At 32.2% G+C, this 26,063-nt stretch overlaps 3 protein-coding genes across 5 annotated transcripts in view; 1 reads left to right on the top strand and 2 right to left on the bottom strand.

The window, feature by feature from the left end:
• LOC124353886 overlaps positions 1-14,460 on the top strand; it is a 44,650-nt gene extending 30,190 nt beyond the window's left edge. For both annotated transcript variants that reach the window (XM_046803931.1, XM_046803930.1), the window contains exons 3-4: positions 2,702-2,818; positions 12,534-14,460. In XM_046803931.1, the coding sequence (XP_046659887.1) occupies positions 2,702-2,818; positions 12,534-12,807 (391 nt within the window). In that variant the 3' untranslated portion in view covers positions 12,808-14,460. The remainder of the gene's footprint in view (positions 1-2,701; positions 2,819-12,533) is intronic.
• A 1,659-nt stretch (positions 14,461-16,119) lies between these two features.
• On the bottom strand, positions 16,120-16,611 carry LOC124353885. The gene has a single exon (XM_046803929.1). It carries the CDS (start codon positions 16,590-16,592, stop codon positions 16,218-16,220), a length of 375 nt encoding a protein of 124 aa, XP_046659885.1. The 5' UTR covers positions 16,593-16,611; the 3' UTR covers positions 16,120-16,217.
• A 5,252-nt stretch (positions 16,612-21,863) lies between these two features.
• LOC124353884 overlaps positions 21,864-26,063 on the bottom strand; it is a 148,769-nt gene continuing 144,569 nt past the window's right edge. For both annotated transcript variants that reach the window (XM_046803927.1, XM_046803928.1), the window contains 2 exons: positions 24,164-24,374; positions 21,864-22,737 (listed from right to left, as the gene is read on the bottom strand). In XM_046803927.1, the coding sequence (XP_046659883.1) occupies positions 24,223-24,374 (152 nt within the window). In that variant the 3' untranslated portion in view covers positions 21,864-22,737; positions 24,164-24,222. The remainder of the gene's footprint in view (positions 22,738-24,163; positions 24,375-26,063) is intronic.

The raw sequence follows: 26,063 nt of genomic DNA, 5'->3' as shown, positions 1-26,063 counted from the left end.
GATTACTTTCATTTTGAAGAATCATGACTTGTTAAAATTTACAAATGAAATTCATGACCACAATACTCGTAACAAGAATAAGGCAGTAATTGAGTATCACAGACTAAGCAAATCTTTATCTAGTCATATTGTATTGTCTATTAAAGTGTACAATAAGGTTATTCACCTTATAAATGAAAATTCAGTGAAGATATTTAAACACAAATTTTATAAGTGGTTACTCAACAATCCCTTTTATTCTTTAAATGAATTTTTTTTTACTGTCTGTGATCAATTTTTAAACTAAGAATTTATTTTTATACTGTGCAACTGTACTTAATTATTTATTAACGTTTTATAATAAGTGTTTGTCTAATTTTATTAATAAATAAATTTATGTTTTGTTTATGTATGTATAACTTATATTGTTTCTATTGTTATTTTGATCTCTAGTTTTCATAGAGATTAAGTTGTTAAGATTTTATTAAGTAATACATTTTAACTGTTTTTTATTTATTGACTTATTTGTTGTAACTTTAAATATCCTTATATTATTTATTTAAGTAGGTTAGTGACGTGGCAATACTGCTCAATATAAATAACTTTGTCAATGCTTTTGTAAGCCTGAACGACAATAAAACATATTCTTATTCTTATTCTTATTCTTATTCAAACCTAGGTTATTTCATAAAAATATTTTTTTAATATTTTTGTCCTGTTTTACATGGACATACCCTGAGATATGTTAAGTTTTTCTTTTTGAATATGTAGAACATTTGGATACATGAATTGTGTTATAGTCTAAGAAAGAAAATTAGGTACTGAGTCCAACTTCAAATTTTATGAAACTAAAATGTGACCTCCAAGTGTTTAGTTTTTTATGCACTCCTTGTACTTAACGATTTAGTTTTGTTTGTTTTGTAAGAGCTTAAAAAAGTAAAATTTCTATAAAGATTAATTAGGTAAATTTCTATCGCAGTCACCCTCATGACGGAATTATTTAAATTTCCTCCGATCATGATCCCAGAACTCATAATCTGATTCATCAACCACCATAATCCGAACATTTATATATATATATATATATATATTTCGTAAGGTGTAAGATTTATTTTGGTAAGATGTAAAAGTAAAGTAACATGATGTGTAAGTTTTGGTGGATGTCTTATTTTACCAGGCGAAGTTAGGGCTAAGAAGCCCTCTCTAACACTGCCTGGGGACCAATGGCTTAAAGGTGACTTCCGAACCACTACCAACGGCCAGGAGCACCAATAATTTTGTCTTCTGATAGGCATCAGCTGTAATTACATCAGATATAAGAAAATTTTCAAGGTACCAACTATTTGGACGATGTTATTACAATTTCAACGGTACTTATTTCAATGAAATCCGTCAATCCATAAGCGAGCTCAACTACTTTAAAGATACTGTTGTAGAAGCCAGGAGCAACAAACAACTGATAACTCTCAACTATGACATGTTTGGTACTCTAGGCTTATGCAAGCGTGTCTTTAAAGTGGTCATGCTCACTTATGCGTTGTTGGATTTCAATGAAAAAAGTACCGTTGAAAAAAATATTTGGTATCTTTTAAAAATTTTGTAACCTATGTAAAACAGCTGATACCTCTCAAAAGACAAAATGTTCGCTGCTCACAGCTTGTGTAAACGTACCTTTAAAGTGGTCATTGTCGCTTATGCCTTGGCGGATTCCGTTGAAACAAGTACCGTTAGAGTTGTAATACAATTGTCCAAGGTGTCTAGTACATTATTTATAACTATACTGGTTTTTTTGGTATTTGACTTTTAAAATTTTCAACAGACACCATTTTGTTAATATTAAAGAAAATAACACAATTTTTTTTATTTTCTCTTACCTATTCAAATTTATGTGCCAAATTTGGTTTCTTTAGCTTTACTAGTTTTTTGGAATAATTGTAACTAAATCAAGTCCATGGTTTTACAAAGAAATTGGTTTTCAAATTATGACTTTCTAAATGTTTTAAAGGGTTGGGATTACATTAACATGCCAAAATTGTGGTTTATTATCTCATTAATAATGTGTGAACCTTAGATATAATCAAATAATGCATATTCTGATTCAAATTTTGAGATGACTGCCTCATGGATCTACATTTCTTCCAACTGAGCCGGAAGGGATATTTTTATATTATGATTAGAAATTTAATTTGTTATTTACAAAAAAGTAATTAAAAATGTCCAAGGGTATTTGGGACTTGTTATGCTTCTCTTAATTCAAAGTTAGTTTTTAATTTACAAAGTTAAAAGCAGTGGTTTAAGTTTTAGTGTCCAAACTTTTGTGTTGCTGTATTAAATTTGCTGAAAGAATTGTATGTAGTAGCGTCCCAATGCTAACAAGATATGTAAAGAAGAGGGCAGAGATAGCTGTTAAAAGGTGTAACCTTATGCTTGGTAGCAATGAAAAAAACCATCCCTTCCTCTTAGATTAGCAACTGGAATCTGGAATCACGTTTATCTGAAGAGATAGAAAAAATTGGAACTGCAGCTAAACTCGAACATTCATATTGAATTAACCCTTCCCAAAGTACCTATGTTATGTGTGGTTTGATGTATAGGTCACCTCTTCACAACATAAGCTAATTAAAAGCATAAATGAATCCAGAACAATAATGGTTTTTCATTTTTTGCATGTTTTAAGAATACTTTTTTAAGAATCAAATTTAAGAATACTTTGTCTGTCCAGATATTTTCGAGAGTTCCTCTCGTCTCGAGGGCTGGAAGAGTCAGAAGGAACTTTGGAATTCTGGGAACGCTGTGAGGTACTCAGCAGATCACAGCAGCATCATAAACACAACCCTCAGTAAGTTTAGTGATACATCTGTATGGACCTCACAGTTAATACATGAGGAGTATGAAGGGGTAGTGTACTTTGTGAAATGGAGTAAGGTTTGCTTCAGTTTGGAGGCAGTTGGTTAAGCCATTACAAAGCCAAAGAGATAGCAGCATTCTTGCAACCAAGATTATTTTTAGTTAGTATCGTTTCTTGGTGAAATGGATACCAATTTTTAGTCGTGTTGGATTATTACTCTGTACATATCATTGGTTATAATCATGGAAATTTATCCTAAAATGTTATGAGTTTGAAAAAACAGTTTCCTTATATATTTATATAATCAAGTATATTTTTATCACATGTGGATCAACTACGCCCCTGAAATCAAATAATATTCCAATGATTAAGCTGGGAGACGAGATTGTGTATCAAAAAGAACAACAATGTTACTTTATTTGAAAAGATTAATGAGACTGTTTTTCATGCTGTCTTTAGAAAATTCAGTTATGTTATGTAAAATACAAAATAAATTCAGGTGGTTTATATTGTAATTGGACTAACTGACAAAATTCAAAGAAAATGTTTAATACTGACCCATCAAAATCCTTTCCTACCACAAAGACATCCGAGGATAACTAGAGGTGGGTCTCAAGTGTGAAGAAGATAATGTTCTAACACAATCCAATGTTCTATACTTTCTGAATTTGGTTTTCTTTGATCCCCATCTAACCTTGTATAAGTAAAACTGACCATAAAAGGATTATCCTAATTAGGATGCAATAGGGAAACAAAAGACATTTTGTAAAACTTTGTGTAAATTACTTAGTACATCATATGATATAACATGAAAATAAATACAATGACCTTGGAGAATACTACCCTGGATTATGGAACCTTCAATGAGCATATATTGAAAATGTTAACCATATAAAGTATTAGAGGTATACAAGGTAGTAGACCCACAAAGTAACAAAGAAGGTAATGACAGCTGAAGAAGGTAGTTTCATTCTCACTGAAATCAAGTGCCTTGTGCAAAAATTATTTGCTTTCATTTGTCAAAACATTGTGAAACCCATTTAGTACTGATTCGTCAATAATAAAGCATTGACCACATTCAATTAGGTCATAAAGGACTTGAGACTGTCAATATTGACCTTGAATGCCTATCGAAAAACTTGTTTTTTACATTTTTGTACTTGCATCTAAAATTTGTCATCCGCTCATATATCTAAGAAAAAGAAAATATTTCATTTTCAACTTTCAATTAGCATGACCCTTTCATTATTGTAACACTTAACAATTATTTAAGCCATGGACATGACTAAGCTTATGTTAGAAATGTGGCTGTCTATTCACTCTAACACTCTAAAAAACATTAACCACGAGGAGTCTGTCAAACCTCGTTATAAAAAACAGTTTTTCATTTTTTACATTTAAACATATATTCATTTTTGAACAATAAAATGGCCACGGACACAAATGCTCTATATGAAGTAGGAGTTATGGTATTTGCAAAGGTAAAAGGCTATCCCTACTGGCCGGCAGTGATAAAAGGGGTTACAAAAACTGACAGAACTACCAAATACAATGTCACATTCTTTGGAGATGAAAACACTGCAAATGTCAAACAAAATGACATGTGTCTGTATTCAGAATACAAATTAATTCATGGAAAACCAAAAACAGACAATTTCAAAAACAAAAAATTTAATGAGGCATTGAAAGAAGCTGAGACATTTTTTAAAAACCCATCTTGTAATAAGTCTCTAACAGAGAGCAACTCCAATAAAACCCTAAAAGGCTATATTAGTCAAGACTCAATATTAGAAAGTACACTACCAGAGCTAGAAGAAAGCTTAATTGAAAGTGAACTGCAAAATGGGGAAGACAGTCTAATCATGGCAGCAAAATTGGGAAAAGCACTGCTTAAAGAAAACAAGGCCCTCAAAGAAGACAATCGAAGGTTAAACTTCTTGCTAAACAGTATGGAGGCTAAAATTGAAGATTACAGCCGAGAGGAAGAAACTTATCTCTCAAGAGTAGAAAATTTTCAACAAAAAATTTCTGATATGGATAGGCAACTTGGAAAAGAAAAGCAACTACTTATTGATACACAACAAATCTTTGAAGACCACGATAGACGACAAGCACAAGTTCTAAATGACTATGAACAAAAGATTAAAGAGCTATCTAAAGAAATATTAATTTAAAAAAAACGTTTAAAAACCCAAGAAAATATGTCCCAAGAAAAGGTTCTTGAAGAAGCTGGTACACAAACAGACTCCCCGCCATTTTCAGTAGCTGAATCAACCCCACTGGTAACAGAGATTGTTCAACTAAAAAATAATCACTATCTTCTAGAGCAAAAACTTAACCGTTTAAACCTAGATAGTCAAAACCGTGCAGAAAATCTAACAAATCAAAAGAAAAGGGAAGCTGTAAACCAATCTCATAACTCTTTAAAAAAACAAAAGATTAATGGGAATTCCAAAAATAAATTTAGTATCTCTTTACAAGTACAAAAAATTAAAGAGCAAACAACCTAACCCAAAGAACCTTACAACAACCCAGTCCTAACCATATCAGATAAACAGCGACCAATTCCCACATGCATACCAAGGGACAAAGGAGACTTTGAAGTGATCGAAGTGGAAGCCATGTTTCACAGAGAAAATATTTGTACAATGCCGGAGTCTAAAGATTACAAAAAACCAGCTCAGAAATCTAATAAGTCACCACCTTGTACAGCTAAACTTAAAGCACCCAATGAAACATACCAGGACTTTTTCGACAAGTATATTGAGCACTATAAGGCAACACAAGAACTTACCACTACTAACGAAAAGTCTCTATCACCCCATCTGACGACAGTAACTGAAAATACAAGCCAAAAAAACAACCACCATTTTTTAGACCAAACCCAACAGAAAAAGATCAAATTCAAAAACAGGTACATTATAAACTCAAATCTAAAACAAACCTAAGTAACCTAAAAATACTACACCAAAACATCCGTGGACTAGACAAAAAATTAGACAGACTTAACCACCTTCTTAATGACATTGACCCCAATATACTAGTGCTTACTGAACATGGCCTGAAAAAAATAGAAATAGAGAATACAAAAATTGAAGGGTACTTTCTCATAGCAGAATACTGCAGAGAAAATCATAAGCTTGGTGGTGTTGCCATATATGCCAAAGAAACCCTCAAAAACTGCACAACAGCAACTGACATATCCCACCTCTGCCAAGAATTTAACTGTGAAGCAGCCATGGCAGTAATTGAATCCATGGGTAAATACATACACATTCTTGGGGTATATCGATCTCCCAAAGAGAATGTACGAGCCGGTGTAAATGCCTTATCCAACATCTTAGAATATACTCAAGCACACAGTAAATCAATCATGCTTGCTGGAGACATAAACATCGACAGGATGAAAACAACCCTAGACAACACTATCCTAGAAGATGAACTACACACCCATAACATCCGAAGACTGCCACTTCCTGCAACACGTATCACACATAGCACTGCCACCTCAATTGACTTCATATGCACAAACATAATCGAGGACAACATTGGCACAGCCATACTTGAAACTGGACTTTCTGACCATACTGCTCAAATTATAAAAATATATGACTGGAGAGTAAACATTCCTCCACAGATCATTCTCAAGAGAAACTTTTGTTATTCTAATACAGACCAGATAAAATCTCTCCTAATGAATAAAAACTGGAATGCTGTCTATATGGCCCCAGATGCAGAGCAAGCATACAACATCTTTCATAGAACTCTCCAAGCAACGCTAGACATTGCCTGTCCTACTAAAAAATGTAGTCAAAAACACAAAAGGAAACATGTGTATTATGACAACGAGGCCAAAGACCTTAAAAATGACTTTCTAAAAGCCCTGCACAAATTTGAGACCACAGGAAATACCCAAGACAAAGAAGATATGGTGGTAAAAAAGAAAAATTATGATAAAAAACTTAGAGAAATAAGAAAAAATGCTAATGCTGACTTCATCAACTCAGCTGACAACAAAAGTAAAGCTCTTTGGAATGTCATAAACAATGAAAGAAGAGGAAAACATCAACTACAGCCAAACATATGTCTCTCAGTGAATGGGAAACATGTGGACAACCCCACACAAACTGCAGACCACTTTAACACCTTCTTCACAGAAGTAGCAGAATTGACGCTGAAACAGAATAACTGCTCCCCAGGGGACGCAGATGATAATGAAAATTACGAAACTCCACTTAACTATGTTGATAAATCTCTATATCTAACCCCAACATGCATCAATGAAGTACGGAACATCATAAATGCCCTAAAATCAAAATCTTCAAGTGGAGTGGATGAATATTCTTCTAAAATTGTGAAACACTGCTCTGAAGAGCTAATGCCGCCTTTAGTCAGCATAATTAATAAGTCCTTCAGCCTTGGTGAGTTCCCTACAGCCCTTAAGCTCTCTAAAGTATACCCCAAACATAAAAAAGGTTCAACACTGGAAGTCCAAAATTACCGTCCCATCTCTCTAATCTCAACATTCTCAAAAATCATAGAAAAAATAGCTCTACACAGACTCATGGCTCACCTAAAACAAAAAAATCTGATAACCGAAAAGCAACATGGATTTTTGAAAGGAAAATCAACCAGCTCTGCCATCATCAGCCTTGTTGAACATGTTATTGACCAAATAGACAAAGAACAATACGTATCTGCACTCTTTCTTGACTACAGCAAGGCGTTTGATTGCCTGGGCCACGACATCATCTCAAAGAAATTAACATCATTAGGAATCAGAGACACAGCTAACAAATGGTTTGTAAGTTACCTCACAGGCCGATCTCAAATAGTCGAGCTGCAAACTACCATTTATGGTGTAACTACTTCACATCAATCCAATCCACTACCTGTTACCCGCGGAGTACCGCAAGGATCTGTTTTGGGCCCAGTTCTCTTTGTCTTATTTGTGAATGACTTCCCAGCTTATATACGTGATCACAATACCACTTGTGTGATGTATGCAGACGATACAACATTGTTGATTAAGAATGACTCTGCTGAAGGAGTGTACGAAAGTGCCACAAGCTCTCTCAGTAAAGCCCTCAATTACTGCAGAAGGAATGATCTAGCCATGAATCCATCGAAGACAGTTCACATCAACTTCAGCAAGAGGAAGGACCATATCCCTAACCCACTTGATGTATCAAGAAAAGACCATATCAAATTCCTTGGCGTAACTATTGACCACAAACTTACGTGGACTGAGCATGTAAACCAGGTTTGCAAAAAAATCAGCACTGGTATATATGTAGTACGCCGAATAAAATGTATCGGCAACTTGGAGGCAGCAAAAACAGCTTACTATGCTTTGGTGGAAACTCATGTGAGGTATGGACTTGCTGTTTGGGGTGGATCCTCTGCAGGAAACCTGAACAGAGTACTACTCCTGCAGAAAAAAGCTATCCGAACCCTAGCGGAACTCGAACACCAACAAAGCTGCCGACAAGCATTTAAAACCTTGGGAATTATGACAATTACTGCACTCTACATACAAGAAGTAATTTTGCACGTTGACCAACTGCATGTACAAACAGGAAAAACCCTTCATACACATAACACACGCCATGCAGGAAATTACACACTACCTCTACATCGGACATCACTTTTCGAGGAAAAACCATCCTACATTGGTAGGAAGCTGAGGAACCTCCTGCCACAAGCTGTGAAAAACCTCAAGGGAGCTGCCTTGAAAAGATGTCTTCACAACTTCCTGGTGGATCACCCAATATACACCATCGAAGAATTCACAGAAGTAAACAAGGAAGATTGGAGGCTCTGACATCTTGTATTGATTATTTATTAATATCAATTATGTAATTTGTTAACATTGTGACTCTATTACTGTTCTTGAAGAATATGTTAATAAAGAAATATGACTATGACTATGACTATGACTATGACTCTCTATATAAAAATCTTGTCGATATTGAAATGGCAGTTATGCAGCTGTGGTTTATCAGAATCTTGAATCTGTATCAGAAACAACTTTGGTGGCAGTTTAAAATGCACCAAGTACAGTTCGAGGACTTTAGCTGCGCGCGTGACCTTGAGTGTGTGGTGATAGGCGGGAGGGGTGGCGGGGTAGCATTATGCGCTGTGTTCCGAAAACATTTCCTGTGACTCATGGGTAAAACCCTCCTTTCAGGAATCGTATTGAGCCAAATAACTCATCATACTCACTACAATCAGTCTGTTTTGTGACAGTGCTGATTTTTTGTGGAATTAAATTAAATAATAAGAGAATACCAAATAATAGCAATAATAGGACTTATCCTTGTTTTTCAGTTGTTAGAGTATTGTTTAACGTGTTTTTAAAAATAACGTATTTGTCAATACTAATCTGCAAATCGAAATCGTGAGTTTAAAGTCGTTAAAGAGATTGTTGCGCCTTCATCTCAGCGGCTAGCACGTAAACGCAACCCGCCACACAGATAGCGTTTATTTGTTGAAAGGGTAGTATTAGGACCCTATGAGCACAGCTAAATTCCTCCAACTGTAGGTATCAGGCATGTTCATTTATGTTTTCATGTTTCCTACGTACCCTCAAGTCATAATTCTTAATTTCCAAAATAATGTAGTGACATTGATTTCCTATATTCAACAATGTCAAAGAAGAAATAAAAACTCCATTAATGCCTTTTGCACTAATAAATTATCTCACACATCTTCAAATTGAAGGATCTTTTCTTTGCAGAATGTAATGTAGATAAATGTTTGCTGTAGCACAACCAGTTTTAGCAACTTAGAAGGGCAAATAAAGTAAAGAATGAGGTCAAAAACTATTATATACATAAGCCTTATAACAATAACCTTGTACTGCAAGGCTTAATGGTTGTTCATCCTTGATATTGTTTACTATGTAAAGACATTATTCTAAAAGGCTTACATTGAAATTTAAACTATTTTTTTGAAACTTGTCAAATAACTTTTCTTGACATTCATGCTTTCTAATCAGGAGCAGCGAGTTGCAAAGAACTCTTGGAACTGCTCATACTTGCTGTTTCTAATTTAGAACTGACCTCCTGATCTGCCCTACTTCTTGTTCTAATTAACAGGTTATTTGGTTAAAGTATTGCTATAATAGTTTTTTTTACTATCTTATAAGTTTTTATGTGTAACTTGAAGAAGATACCAACAATATAATTATTTACATTTTCATAATGTTAATATTTTTATTTGGACCTCAAAATTGATCCCTTGACTATGTTATAAGAGATTTGTATAGTATCTCAGTAGCATACATAAACCAAAATTATAGCAAAGAATTATTGGAGCTTCAGAATCAATTTTAAATTAATTATGCATCTTTAAAAGACCCATTTTAGTAAATTATCTGTTAGAGCACAGTTAGAGTTTACCATTTCAGATAAAAGTATATTAATTAATTTGAACACAATGGAAAACTTTCAAACAGAGAAGGTTTCAGCTCTTTGGGATTTACTAATTGCTTGCAATGTGTTCAAAATTAATTTTTAAATTGCTGAATAAGTACTACTTTTTTCACCCTTAATTAGTACTTGAAAACCTTGGATTGGAGATTTTTTTCAAATACTTTAGAGATAAAATATGACATAAAGCATAAGATCTCATAAACTTATAGTTTGATTTATCACGGATATTTTAAGTTAAAATTAGGTTTGAACGCAGCTTAATATCTTGTTGCTCTGGAAATTTTACATTCAACTGAAAAATGTTTAGTTGTTGCCAAGGACTTTCCGGTTTCATTATCGAGCAGCAAACAATGCTGTCTTTTTCCATTTGCTTCGTATCGGAGAGTCTATAAATTTGTTCCGATTCCATTATCGGCCGATGGAAATCTTTCCGATACGAAGTATAAATTATGAAATTTTATTTGCATTGAAATAAACATGCCACGCTTTCATTGCATTTAGGCTATAATTTATAATGTGTTTGTCTATAATTCTACAGAATTACAAAGGATGTTTTCAGGTCACTGTTTAGTTGCAAAGTTCTCAAATTCTGTGCTATTAAGTATTTAGTATAGCATAAAAAAGTCTGTAATATACGGTTGAAAATTAAATTTTGAGGTTTTGTCAGTGGGTATTTGATTCAACACTACAATGTTTGTCAATAAAAAGGAAAATATTTGGCTGCAATGAAGTTCAAACAAAATAATATTTCAAGTAATAATAATTTATTTACAATCAAACTTCAGCCAGTACACTTTGAGTAGTCACAATTTACAGTTCTTGTAATGACACATTTGAGTTTATTAGTATACTTATTTTATATTTTATTTTATTAATCACTCATCTGCTACCTGTTACAGTAATAGAGTTTTATTAACTCATCAATTTTAAAGCATTTCCTACTAAAAGCACCTTTATTTTTTTAAATCCCTAAAGCACTATTCACTTACAGTAGATATAGCTTTAAGGAAAATACAATGGTTTTTCTAAGCTCTTGTAACCCGTTTTTGGGGTAACTCCCAGGTCGCCAATAAGAGTTCTGCCATTCCAATATTCTTCATGAATGCATAGTATTCTTTTTCATGAAATAAAATTTACAAAGCGTGTTCAGAAAGTAAGTACCGTTTCATTCTACTGCCACCATAGCGCTGCAATCGGTGTTCCGCGCATGTGCACTAGTCGTCCTTGTTCACTGGCTATCGACTCACACCATTTTAGTTGTTCTACGTTGGGTTTCCAGGTTTCTTTGAACGCTTAAAATATTTAAGACAATTAATGATTCCACCGATTATGAGATTCGTTCTATAATAACATTTTTGAATGCAAGGAATGTGAAACCGGCTGAAATTTATTATCAACTTCAAGATGTTTACGGATAAGACATGATGAGTCAAGAAATGGTGAGAAAGTGGGTTAGAATGTTCAATGGCCATCTAGCAAATGTGCATGATGAGAATCGGAGCGGTCGGCCTTCTCTTGTCACCGATAATCTGGTAAGGGCAGTTGACGAAAAAATCTAAGAGAACAGACGTTTCACTATGACAATGCTATCTGATGATTTCCAACAAATTTCACACACTCTTTTGTACTAACTCTAATTTATCCTTTATAATTATAATTTATTTATAATAAATATTGCTATAATTGGTGACTGATTGACATCAAACTTGCCATTAAGGTAATATTTGGAAATTTTAACATACAAGAGGTCCCAGCCATTTTCTGGACATGAGAACTTGCATGAAAACTGATATATGGTATTTTCAGAAAACCTGCCACTATGACTGTACTTCAATAAGCCATGTAGGAGTTGGTAAGCCTCCAGCGTTTTCATATTCTCACCAAATACAAAACTATCTGTAGAACTATTAAGTGTTCCTTTCACCATCTGCCATTACCATGTGTAAAGGCATCCAAAGTCTGTAATGACCAGAGATAATGAATTATACAAACTTGAATAGTTGTCAATTTTGTTGTTGAATACTGAAATGAAGCCTAGTCCAGGCCCATAATCCAACTGGTTTCAAACAATTTTACCGGGGCCCGGGTCCTCAGGGGGCTTTGCCACATATATTTCAAGGGATTGTTTTGACGAACGGTGCGATGGTGGGACCTGACAGGCCCAGCAAAAGCTAAGTACGACCCTGGCCTATTCTATATTAACATCAATACGGAAGTAGTCCATTTACACGCACATTTTATGAATCTTGATCTCATATATTTTGTTTCAGCGCTGGCCACAACAGATCAGCTCATATCAGCAACATGCGTTTCCTGAAGGACGCTCGTGACCTGGTGGCCTTCGCAGAGGATAAAGTAAATCTGGACCTGGCAGCACTGAGGGCGATGTTCGAGGCGGTGGAGAGTGGGAAGGAGGACAAGATAAAAGCTGTGGTCCGAGAGGGGATGCAGAGTGCTGCAGAGTTGTTGCAGGATGACTACCAACTGTTCAGAAAACATTTGCTGAAGCAACGCGGATTGGTTGGTGGTGAGAATTGTAAATAGCAATACCCCAGTAGAAGTGATTCTGGGAAAAAATATACCAGTGGGATCATTTGGTGATTTTGAAAGAAAAGAAGTATTGTGATGTATTTGATATGGGAAATATCCCAAAGCAAATACTTTTGTTATTTGAGATTCGCATAGAAATAGGTAATGTTTTATCTATCCAACTAGCCATTTAAAATTAAATTTTAAATTATGGTTATTTAGTAAATTACTCCACTTAGAGGTTTTAATTTTTAAGATGTAAAATGAATTTCTCTTTGATACAAACAGGATAAAATAAATAAAGAATTTAATACAATTCTTTTTTAGTTTTACGAATTGTTTACTAAAAAACATTCCTTTTTACATATTTTTATTTAATAACAATAATTAAATTGTTTTGTGTTTACTGTTACTATTATTACTAATTTGTTAATAGTTATTTTGTAATAAAAGTTGTTATTTGATAGTTTTGTAATACAACTACATAAAAAAGTAAGGCACACAAAATTGAATGGTTGATTAATTTTCATACCCGAGGATCAAAATAATATTTTCTTACAGTAATTGATGACTAAAACCAAACGTGTTCAACCTTCATCACTGTTTACTTTATTATAGTTTATCTATTTAAATTCTGTAGAAATATTAGTAAAACATTTTACGAATGGAAGCTTTTTTCTTAGCTTTATGTTCATCAATAACATGTAGATGTTCATCAATAACGGTCAAGTTAGTATTATTTTTGTAGTTTAATATATTGGCTAATTTAAGGTTCCTAATTAATCATCTGCCTTGGTTGTGAAGCCACAAAAACATCACTTGTTTACAGTTCCTGTATAGTGTAGACTGTCTGTCCATTGTACACAATTCCCTCACCAATATACCTCAAATATTGACCAAAGTCATGTACAAGATGGTAAAAGATGAGCCCTTTAAGAAACAAAAAGTAGGGAAAATTCCCTTAAAATATAAAATACATTATAAATGGCTAAAAATATTTTCTGAGTTACATTTAAAAACATCAACAATCTCTTAAAATTAGCGGAACAAATTGTTTTATCATCTTGTATAATAAATAAACAATATTATATAAATGTACAATAAAGTAAGTATGCCTAATTTAAAATAGGCTATATCAGTAAATACTGTTTTACTGTTCTTCACATTATGAATTTTTATACATTATATATACTGTTCTGTATTGCAATTAAAGAGCTAAAATCAAACCTAGGAGCTATTTGACAGAAAAGTAAAAAAATGAAATTCATATTTTAATACCGGTTATGTTTTAACAGACCTGATGAATGAAGTAGCCTAATCCGAGTTAAATATTTTTATAAACTCATCCACGTTCTTAAACATCAGTTTTATTGACAGCAATAAAATCTGTTAAATTTTATATATGCATTAATGGCTTTATCCTCATAATGTTTCCCACCTTTCTGTATGAAAAAATAGGAATTAACAAATTATGCATTAGATTTTTATTAATTTCTGGACTTGTTTTTCCCCCCTTAATATAATGTAGAAGCATTATTTTTATAATGAGAACTGCTTAATATGTTTTGTTTTATTGTTTTGTGGGAAAGTACTATATAATGTTAGTACTTAATGTTTGAATATTTATTTCAGAGCAATATGTTATTAAATTTTGTTTTGATACTTTGACCAAACTATTTATTTATCCTGTCTTTTTCTGTAGATTACACAGGGTGTACCCTCTTGCTTTAAAGGTGTGGGATGTTTTCTTTAGAGGTCAAATAGGATTGGTTCTGTATGTCTTTTCAAAAGATACCCTTTCAAAGTTTCTATTCCTTCTTGCAATTAACATGTTCACTGCTAAAATTACTCAGCAGTGAGTAATTACTCATTAGTCACAAAAATTATCATTCTCTACCATTTTGGGAATGCGGTAACTGTGGTTACCGCTAGCTCCTGAGGACAGTCTTCCTTGTCAGCTGGTAACTCTAGTTACCGCTCGCACTAGGGAATGGTCTTTTATGGCAGTGGGAATATTCCAAATGAATACATCGTAGCTAAGTGAACTGTATTTTATTCGTTTTAGACAAACATAAACAATATTTATATGTAAATGTGTAAATCAAAATGAATGTAAAAGTTTATAAAAATGTGAAAAAGTTTATGTACATCTCCGCTAACTCACTCAAATTCAGTTATTATTTACAAATATGTGGTGAGTAATTATAAAAAAAAATGTATTTAAATGTTTACTTTAAATGATTGTAGTTTATAACAAATATTGTAGTGCATAATTAACTTATGTAATAACTTAAAAAATTTAAGAAAAATGAAGAAATAAGTTTACTGAAATAAAATATTGATACAAATGTGTATATACATCCTAACCAACCCACCCAAAAGTCGTTTATTATTTACAAATACACCTAGAACTTGGTTGTTGTACACCATTTGGTCCCGGGGGAAGACCCATTGTGTTGCACAATCACTTACTACTAAAAAAATCATTAAAAATAATGAAAAAGTCTAATGTGAAAACAAAGTGCATAAAAACGCGGGAAAAGTATCTCTAGAGGAGCGAGTAATACAGTATTGTTATAGCTCGAGTGCTGGCCACACACTGACCTCATTTCAGAACAAAGGCTCTGTGGTAACCATAGTTACCGCCGGCAGCGAATGTGTTAAGGGACTTAATAATTCAAGACTGAGCAGCAATACCATTGCATGGAGTCTGTATACACAATTCATCTTATCAGAAAATAAATAAAATATCTTAATTACGTTTCAAAAATATTGAACTATTCAAAAATTTAAAACATTTAAGTTTTGAAATTACCCTTCACTATTTTATTTCTATCTTATGGCCATTATTTCCACTATCATTTACTGCATATTATACTTGCAGCATGAGAAGTGAGTTTATTTTAAAGTTATAATTAATATTCATAAGCAATCACTGCTGTCTAGTTATCCTAAATCTGTCTTTTTATCTGAAATGTTTTATTAATAATGTTGGTGCCACACCTAACATGTAATCAGTAGAAAAAACCAAAAACACAATTAAACATAACTGTAAATTATATGAACTGATAACTGTAACATATTTTTAGAAAGAGTACTGCTTTGATAACCTCGGATAAAGACTTGGATTTTCTACAATTTGTAACATGGTAACAGTAAAAAAAGTTCATTTTGGACCACCCTCTATCAGGCGCGGCTCCAGAATGACTTCTCGGGGGGGGCAAACCGTGCAGGTTGCCTACTTACAGGGGCAATAAAACCCAAAAAAATCGTGAAATGAGAAACAGGGAATGGGGAAGTGTTTACACGAAGAAAAATGAGGGCACATTAATGGTACAGTGCAATAAGAGTATTTTATTCATGAACAATTCTAAAAACATAACATATCGAATTTCCAATTTCTACTACTACACTGTCAAGCTTAATTAATCCAAAGCAAATTCTAGCCGATGCTTACCACCTCTCGTCTTAGCAAATCTATCTATTACTTTTTCAATATCTACATTAACATCTCTGTGCGTAAGCATGAGGGCCAATCCAGTTAAGCGGTCTTGGCGCATTGTGCTTCTTAGCCACGTCTTAAGACGCCTCAATCCTGAAAATGACCTTTCTGGGGTTGCGTTGCTCACAGGGAGGGTAGTCAAAATAACTAAGAGGTGGTTAATTAACTGGTATGCCTCCTTATCGCAAGATTGAAGAACATCTGCAGATGACTTTGACTTTGGTAAGTTGTTTGGATCCCCTCTCGACCACTTACTGTACCATAATTCCAATTCGGCGCTGAGCTGCAGTTTTGCCATTTCAGGACTACTGCAAGGTCCGCCCCGACCGCCACGCGCTTTGGCGCTCTCTGTTCTAGGTCCTAAGTCTCGCGTAAAATGCCTAATTTTTGCCATCCGAGCCTGATTCTCGGGGGGGGGGGGGCAAAAGCCCCGTGGCCCCCCCCCCCTGGAGCCGCGCCTGCCCTCTATGCAAGAACTGAAATAAATCAAAACTTTTTTCAAAATGATCAGTGAATAGACAGACCTTTAAAGTGGGCTCAACCTACCTTTATGTTTGAAAACCTTTAAAAAATTACCACTACGCCTCACCCCAAAATGCCATTTTGGGTGTTACAAATATTTTCTTAAATTCTTTGGGGTTGAAATATGGGGATTTTCGTTCAAACAAAAAGGTAGGTTACTCTGTTCAGCTGCTATACATCGGGAATGGTAATCTGCCTCTCCCTGTATAACTGTTGCTAATTTTTGTTTCGATATAAATTTTACGATTATAATTTCTAAAACAGTGAACAGTTAAAAGTAATAAAGTTATTTTAATAAATCTTTGTAGTCTATATTGAGTTTTTTTAACTTCTTAACAGCTGTAAACGTGTTAACACGTACAGTAGCGCCGGGCCATTGGCTGAGTACGAGTCGCAGCATGGCCAGTGCAGGAGCGTTGAAGGTTAGATCATGGGTGTTGGCGCAGCTGTTTCAACAACTAGAACTGGTTAAATTATACTGTAACATCCGTCATCTCCCTACAACCCGGTGTTTTCTTGATCTAACTGTGAGCTGGGTTCTTCCAGAAATTGTCTGATTTCACTTTCGTTGTTGTGACCTCAGCCATAATTACTTCCTACCATAAAATAAACAAATCATAAAAACCATCACACAGTGATACACACTGTGCTAATAAATAACTGCAGGTAACACATGCGCTAATATTTTGATGTAAACATGTGCACTTGACATAGTACCAAAGTTGTAAACCAGGCTGAAACATTTGTCAAGCAGTGTTTCCGTCATTGTAGCACTGAAAACAGCCACCAAAAAGCAAGTTAATGCTCCGTAGGCAGGAAGAAATAAACAATAAACAGTGTGTCTAAAAACTTATTAACACAGTAGCAGTGATGGCACGATGTGTGAGAACGTGTAAGCACAAGAGCATTGGAGGCGTACGGCTCACCATATTGTTCAGTAGTTAAGAGGTTACCCAGTGCCTTAAACACGCTAGAATATGCTGCAGTGATAATCCCAGAAACTCAAGGAATTATTTTACAAAGCATTTAAGGAATGGGAAGAATAAAACAATTTTTATACTCATACAATTAATTATATTCAGACAAAGAGCGCAATGACCGAACACAATAAAGGCTGTACAAACATACAAAACACGGTAAAAAGTCACACAAAAATAAATAGATTAAAAAACACATCCAAGCAAATAACATCAAAATGCGATCAACTAATTTAATCAATTCCAGCAATTGAAGAAAAATGTACAACTCCAAACAATGATAGCATTAATACTAAGAATACCTGTTACTCACTAATTGGTGATGTTTCATTCCTGAATATATAATAATAGGAATTTTATAACAATTTAATCTTTTTAATAAAACAAACAATGCATTTCCAAATTACAATGAATTGTTTTATTTTTAGGTAATAAATCCTCAAATGTACAATACTTTTATAAAAATATTATATTTTGTTTTGGTAATAAATAATTATTACATGTGATTTACAGACTACAGAATTATATTACGTAAATGAAATCACCTATACTTTATAAATACTTATTATTCTGTTGTAACTATGAAAAACATCAATTAACATTTTAAACAGTAAAACTGTTAAAGAAAGACATCAGTATATGGCCAATTACTTAAATGAGCGACATTGTATTAAGTGATGTGTAAATCAACTTAGTAATTCACTAAGTTAATTTGTTTATAATGAATTTTAATCTAATGTCTTTATAAACAATGTCTTACAAAATTTAAAGACAAAATACTGTTTCAAGAAGCATTTTAGGTAAATTATTTCTAATTAACCCTTTGAGTGCCAAATATTTATTGAGTGTACTGAAAAGTGCCAGGTATTTTGAAGGCATTTTGCAAAATTCAGTAAAAAATTCACTGTTTTTAATAAGCTATCAACATACTACTTTTGTAATTTTTCTTTAAAAACTCTGTCTAATTAACATAAAATAATAAAGTTACCATAAAATTAAAATTTTGAATATAAAAACTGGACTTACATCCAAAATTCCAGAATTTATTTAAATTTCATTTTTCAACCTAATTATTATTACCAAAAAAATCATATCCTTTTCTTTGTCCCTATCACCGGAAAGAGTATTCAACTGTCTATAAATCTTGAAAAATGTATATCATTGTCTTCAATAATGAGTGAGTTATACAACATTTAAGAAAGTAATGTCACATTGTTTCCGGTAGCCATGTCAACCAAAAATGTTTATATGTGAGTTCTATATTGATTTCCGTTAAAGTCAGTTGATCAGAAGTGTACTATAACAATTTATTTTGAAAATAACAGTTCTTCACAAACAATTTAATATAATATTAGTTTAAAAATATTAAGTTTTAGATTTTTAGTGATTTTTTTCCTAACGTCCTGTAAAATTGTACATTGGCACTTTTCAGACAACTTTTGACGTCCGGTAAAATCGGACATTGGCATTCAAAGGGTTAAATAAATACTATATTTAGAAGACGTAAAAATAGAAAACTTTTCATAAATGAAATTTCACTGTTATTTAAAAAAATAAAATTGTCAGTCTATCAAGTGATTACCAATGTTAAACATTTTGCTTTACAAACATATTGATGTTAAAGAAGAAAAATGCTCTAACTTCTTAATGCAATTAAAACTAGACTCACGGATGTTTCACTTAATTATTATTAAGCCTTTCCGAACTAATTAATTAAGTTAGCTTTCCATGGTAAAACATTTTACAAAGAATAAACTTTTAATTTGTATAGTCTAACATAATTTTAAGGCCAGATCAAACTAAGAATTGAAAATCAGTTTGGTTTTGACATTAAATACAACGTTTCAGGAATCAGCCCACTTCTATTAATACTGGAAGAAATTTGTAATTTGATACTAATTAAAAAAAAATTATAATAAGTGTAAACTGTTTTATAAAATACATATAATTTTATTGTGTAACATTATTTTATGCTGTTTAGTAAATAAATCTGTCTTAATATGTTATGTAAACATTACACAGACCAATCATCTTCGTACTCAAAATTATAACAAAATCAGTGAGCAATTTAAATGCATCAGAAGCACCGTTTATAAAGAATTAACTCAATTTTATACAATTGGTTCTTTATTATAACTACATCTAATATATATATATATATCTTTACTGCATATAACTGTTTGTGGATGACACGTACGGGCAACAAATATAAAAACTCTATGCTATACTTTATCCAGCTAAATCTACCGACTATTCAATATAGACAATATATGCGTTTTGTGTGTGTGATATGAAAAAGTGGATCCAGCAATTCTGGCTAGCTAAATTTACAATTCAGGAATGTATAGAAATCAAAATGAATTATTTAATCTCACATACAACAGAATCAAATTTTCATAGTGCAAAAATCTAATGACTAATTTGTTTTAAAAATAGGCCTATGATAAATTATTTATAAAACTAAACATTAATAAATCACATAATATAATATTATTTTCAATACAACATCAAAGTTGTTCATAAATATTTTAATAATTATATGGTTAAGGGCATTCATTCATTACACATAAGCTGCTTTGATGAGAAATGACATTTTAAACACAAACTGGGAGTGAAAATTGATCTTGAATCAAATGCCTTATTTAGCGTTTTACATTATCATAACACAACATTACAATCAAGAACTTAATACAAAACTTGTGTTGTTGAAACCATAATATGTGATGCTTCCAAAGTGAGTTAAAAACTGCACGTCTGTTGTCTCAAATAAAGTACATGTTTTGCATGGCATGGTCTATGGATTTTATTCTAGACCTAATAACCCAGTGTATATAATCCCCTGTAAGTGATACTGTGTCAGGAGCATGAATAGTCCTACACATATGGGGTGTTTCTGAGCCTATGTAAAATGTTCGGAGATTGTATTCTAGGGATAACAATAAGATTTTCTTATCTGAAGTTGGGTCCTTAAATGCCTGCTTCGGGAGATGAATGTACCCAAAGTTAGCCTCAAAAAAGGTTTTTTATTACATCAGCCATAGTGATTAAAAAATTACAGTATACTATGTTTGCCATATAGCTATAGCAAATCTCTGCAATCCTTTCAAATCATCTATCGTCAATAACAAACTTTAAATAAAGAATATTTTTATGTCTAAAATTTTATTCTGGCCACAATTTATTCATTACTTAATATACAATAACCAATACAAGTTTTTACAAATTTGTTTTAACATAAAATAAACGCACTAATTATTTTAAATTTTTAAGCACAAGTGTAATATTTATTGTGAATAATGTCTTTTGAAATTTAATTAGTCGTAAATTATTTACTGTATAAACATCTAGGGACTAAAAACTATTTTTTTTAATCTTGGAGGGGCCATGGCTCTCCCTGGATTCGCCGGGAGGACCACGCAGCCCAGAGAGTAATATACTAATATTTGTAATTAAAAATTGTAATATTTTAAGTAATTTGTTGATTCGTTTTTTTATTTCTTACTTCTTTTTGACTCCAGCGATAGATAAGGTAGAACACCCCTGAATTTCTCCATGCTTAAAATTGAAATAGCTCTTAAATTGCACTAGCCTTAAAAAAACTTTATCTTTGTTCTAACATTTAACTTAAGAACTTAAAACAAATTCCATCTTTTAAAGTATTATTTTGTTTAGTATTTTGATCTAACACAATTTAAACTTTCCACAAACTGATTTCAAAGTTTTAAAAATTATGTATTTTAAATCGTCTTTTGACCTGTAATAAACCCTACTATTATCTTAATTTCACAAGAAAAATAGTTAACTTTCATATTAAACATAGTTTGTTCAAAAATTATAACATACATATAATTAAATTGTTAGTTAAAACTGTTTCACAATTGTTAGTAACCTATCAAATATTATCATAGCAATTTGTTTTATTATAGCAATAAGTAAAAATAAATGCCTTAAATACTACAGCAACTAATTATATCAACACTTTCCTACAAACTTTTGCTACTTAAGCATTAGACTTTGGTTTTAAAGTAAATTAAGTAGTTGCATTAAAATCAGTAATAAATTACATCAAATAAATAATAAAATTTAATCCAACAAATAATCCACTATCTTTGGAACATTCAATACAATTTTTAACATGTGATTTTATATCGTGTTTAAAATGTGTAACAGTCTTTCATCAGTAATAAAACTTATGTTAGATAAAAAGTTAAAAGAATCTTATAAAGAATTAAAAAAAAATCATTTTAATAAATAAAATTAAAACTAAGTGTAAAAAGTATTAACAAGTTGTAAGTTTCAGAGAAACAAATATATATAGTTTTAAAACTAATTTATATATTTTTGTATATTTATTGGTGTATATACGACTTTGTGTTGGATTTGTTAGAGGGCAAATGTTGTTATTTCATTGTAGAATTCATTGGATGTTACGTCTTCTTAACCTAAATTACGTCTTAAATCTATTGGCAATAAAGCTTTATGTCATTTTCTGCTTAAATTACAAGAACTACGTAGTATTTACAACCATATCTAGCTGACTATAGTTTGCGGCCCAAGTTGTAACTTTTATAAAACCCATAATAATGTTTAAACAGATATTTTTAGAAAAGAAACAGTGCCAATTCAGTAAACTTTACACTACAAAGAACTTATAATATTAACACTTAATATGCTGAGGACATTGGTAATAGTCAAGCATAATAGTACTAAGAGCCAATGTTAATATTTGCAACATTAAATTTGTTTTTTCCTTTTTAGAACATTGAACAAAACCATATATATTCACAAAATTGTTGCATACTTTGTCCTTAAGTCAATTTGGAGGAAATAAACAGACGATAGGAGCTCTGGCCTGTTGTGAAGGTGGCAAAATAGGGGTGGCCCATTCACTGTCTGCCACAGAGCTATTGATGCTGCCTGACGTCCAGTCCATTCAAGTTTGTTCTGAAAATAAATGTTTTTGTCATTTCCAAAATTAACAGTCATGTTTTCTCTTGTTTGAAAATATGAACTATGGTTTTATATATTAAATAGTATCAGTATTCCAACTCCATAAATATCTTATTAATGATTTCACTTGTGTATATAAGTATTTATTTGCAAAACATGTGATTTTAATTTGATTTTATTTCACTTAAAATTAATGATTTTCAGTTATTTACAATGAACACACCAATAAACAAGATTTAAAGTTTAAATAATTTATAATTTATTTAGGTGTTAGATATTAGATTTTCTTTTCATAAATAAAAATTTAATTTATTTCTTTTTTTTTATGAACTCTAAAATGTAAGTTGGGCACTAAAAAAATAATTATACCAATATAAAATTTAAATAATGCGGCTATACTACTATAATAATATATTTTTAATGTGACTCCATGGATAAACCTACCAATTCTAATGTTGCTAAAAGGAATTAAGTACATTTTAATTTTCCAAATTGTTTTTTACAATTTATAAAAGGTACAATTTGTTATTATAAATTGTATGAATTTATCATTAATTTATTGATAAAAAATAAATTTAGTTAATTTTTGTTTTACCAAACTTAAATAAGTAACACAAACACTATGCAAACAACTTCAGTAACTAATAAATAACATGTTAACTGCCAACACCATAAAGTATTAGCGGTGGAATGCCAAACATTTTTCAAGTTAGTTTTCCTTAACTTTTGGACATTATTAATCATGATAGTTGATGGTTAATTAACACTTACTATGTATTACTAATCATTGTGCACAATGGCCCGATAACAATATTTATTAATTCAAGTGATTTCATTGAGTTCTGTTAAAACGAAGCACAAACGGGAAGTTAATGAGAATGGCTACCAGCTGATCAGTAAAAACTTCAAACTTAACATTAAAATAGTATGCCGATAGCACATGCAATGTTATTAGTTTATAAAAAAATCTAAACAAATTTGATTATGTTCTTCCTACTTGGTTTGCATACATTACCTAAACCTGTTAGGTGTTATTAAAGAGTTTTTGCTTTTAGCCATGTAATTACTTTTCACACAGATTCTTTAAGCCTATACATTTACAGCTACATAACATATTTTGTATCTATTAGCTATCTTAGATTTTCCAAACAGTCCAAAAGTCCAGAAAAAACAAACTTGATTTTTATCTACCCTACTTGTTAAAAGTGTTTTTAATTCCAAAATATTTTTATGTTGATTGAAATTTTATTATGATTTTATTAAATAATCTTTAATGTAAACAACACTTGAAGAGAGCACCTATTTAAAAGTGAAATTGCTACAATTACTAGGATTAATCTTCCCACTGTGATGTTTGTTGAATAATAAATTTGGTAATTTGAAAAAAAAAAAACAGAAAATTTAGTATTCAAGCACTCACACACATGAATCCAGCATTATTTGTGGATACACTCGGGCCACAAACTCTCCAACTGCAACCTAAACTGTAGTTCCATAACTGCTGAAGACCACCCTAGTAGAATCCGTATCCAGAGATACATCTTCAGGAGATGCTAGGTCCACCCGGACTGTTCCAGAGTTCCTTTTCCGCCTGGTTGGGTTCGCCCATTCCCCCTGTCGCCAGTTGAAACCTGCGAAAAAGAACTTGCCTTTAATATAAGGTAACCTACAAGAGCAGGCTGCATCATTATAGTCCGATAGTGGTAGTTGCATTTCAATCCCCACTCTCATGAAATTGTTTTTTAAAAATTAATTTTCAAACTAGAAAATAAATCTGGAACTACAAAAGGTTTTAAAGAAAGCCCATAAAGCTCTTAATCTCGGCCATGAAATTTCTGTGTGCAATGTAAACAAAATGGATGAATCAGTTTTAACAGAAAAAATCTTAAATTTAGCAGAGAGAGAAGAGACAGAATCTGGAGATATTCCTCACAATAGCGGCAGAGGCTGGTAATCTTCTGCTTAAAGAAAATGATTTGTTAAAACAAGAAATGTTTGATTGAAAACTTCAATACAATAAAATGCAGTTAATAGTAAACTGCACTCATCAGCAAGCCCATCTACTTCAGATCCATTTTTAGATAACTCGAAAGAGACTTTTAAACCCCTGACAATATTTCATAAAAATACAGAGTTAATAATACAGTTGACAGATTAAATCACTTATTGGACTCAAATGTTCCTGATATATTGATTCTTACTAAACATGGACAACATGGTGACAAAATAAAAGGTACTCGTCTAGTTAATTATTCTTTAATTTCAGTGTTTAATACGGAAACATTCGAAAATATGGATTTGCAATATTTAAGCATGTTAAGAGTTAATAATGACATTACTTGTCTGAATATGGAAAGTACTAGTATTCCAATGGTATGTGAAATAACTGCTGTGAATTTAGTGCTAAAGATAAAAAGGTCCTTCTATAGAGTGGGAGTTTATTGTAACCCTGATAAACATATAGAACATGTACAACAAGGTCTAGACATCTCAAGAGAACTCCTAGATCTCTTGTCTCTGATAAAAACCAAATTATTTTAATTGGAGATAAGATGTCTATATTTATCCTAATCCACTCCACAGAAGCACAACTGTTCAATGAACTGTTAAATGCTTAAGGCTTGATAAGATTAAATCTCCCATTTACTAGGATCTCCACAGACTCAGTTACCTCTATTGATGCTGTTTGTAGAAACCTGGAATTGTCTGAGATTCAGGTCAAAGTGATAAACACTGGAATCTCAGATCACAGTGGACAGATGTGCACCGTTAACATATTTACCTACTTAAAACCACTATCATACCACATCGCCGAAACATCAATTTTGAAAATCTGACACTGCTTAAAGAACATTTTTCAACTCAAAACTGGGAGTCTGTTCTATGCATTGATAATGCTGACTAAATAAAGTGATAATCTCTTTTTAATTTTGTACTATATTCTTCCTTTTTGTCCAACACAAAATTAAAGAACATAAAAACAAAATCCATTTCAGCTTGCAAAACCTTTTAAATAAGAGTTTTTTTGTAGCATTAAGAAATATCATAGTAAATACATTTATTATATAAGTATGGGAGCTTAATAGATTTTTGGATTTAGTTAGGTCAGAACTCATACTTGCTCATACTTACGATTTTTAACAAAGGAGAGGCCGATCACCTTTTAAGCTTTATTCTGCCTGTCCTCATGAGCCACTGGCCTGCACAAGGATTTTATAAAACGGAATAATAACAGAATCAATGTTACTGATAAAAAGTGCTACGGCCACAGACAGGATTTGAACCTGCACTATCCCTAGCTTAGATCCAAATACCCTATG

This window comes from Homalodisca vitripennis, chromosome 2, assembly GCF_021130785.1.
Source record: "Homalodisca vitripennis isolate AUS2020 chromosome 2, UT_GWSS_2.1, whole genome shotgun sequence".
Classification (NCBI taxonomy): Eukaryota; Metazoa; Arthropoda; class Insecta; order Hemiptera; family Cicadellidae; genus Homalodisca; species Homalodisca vitripennis.
This window is presented reverse-complemented; position numbering and strand designations above follow the sequence as displayed.

Excerpts from the sequence above, each read along its gene's own strand:
- LOC124353885 (XM_046803929.1), bottom strand. The coding sequence starts at position 16,592 with ATGGCAAAACTGCAGCTCAGCGCCGAATTGGAATTATGGTACAGTAAG.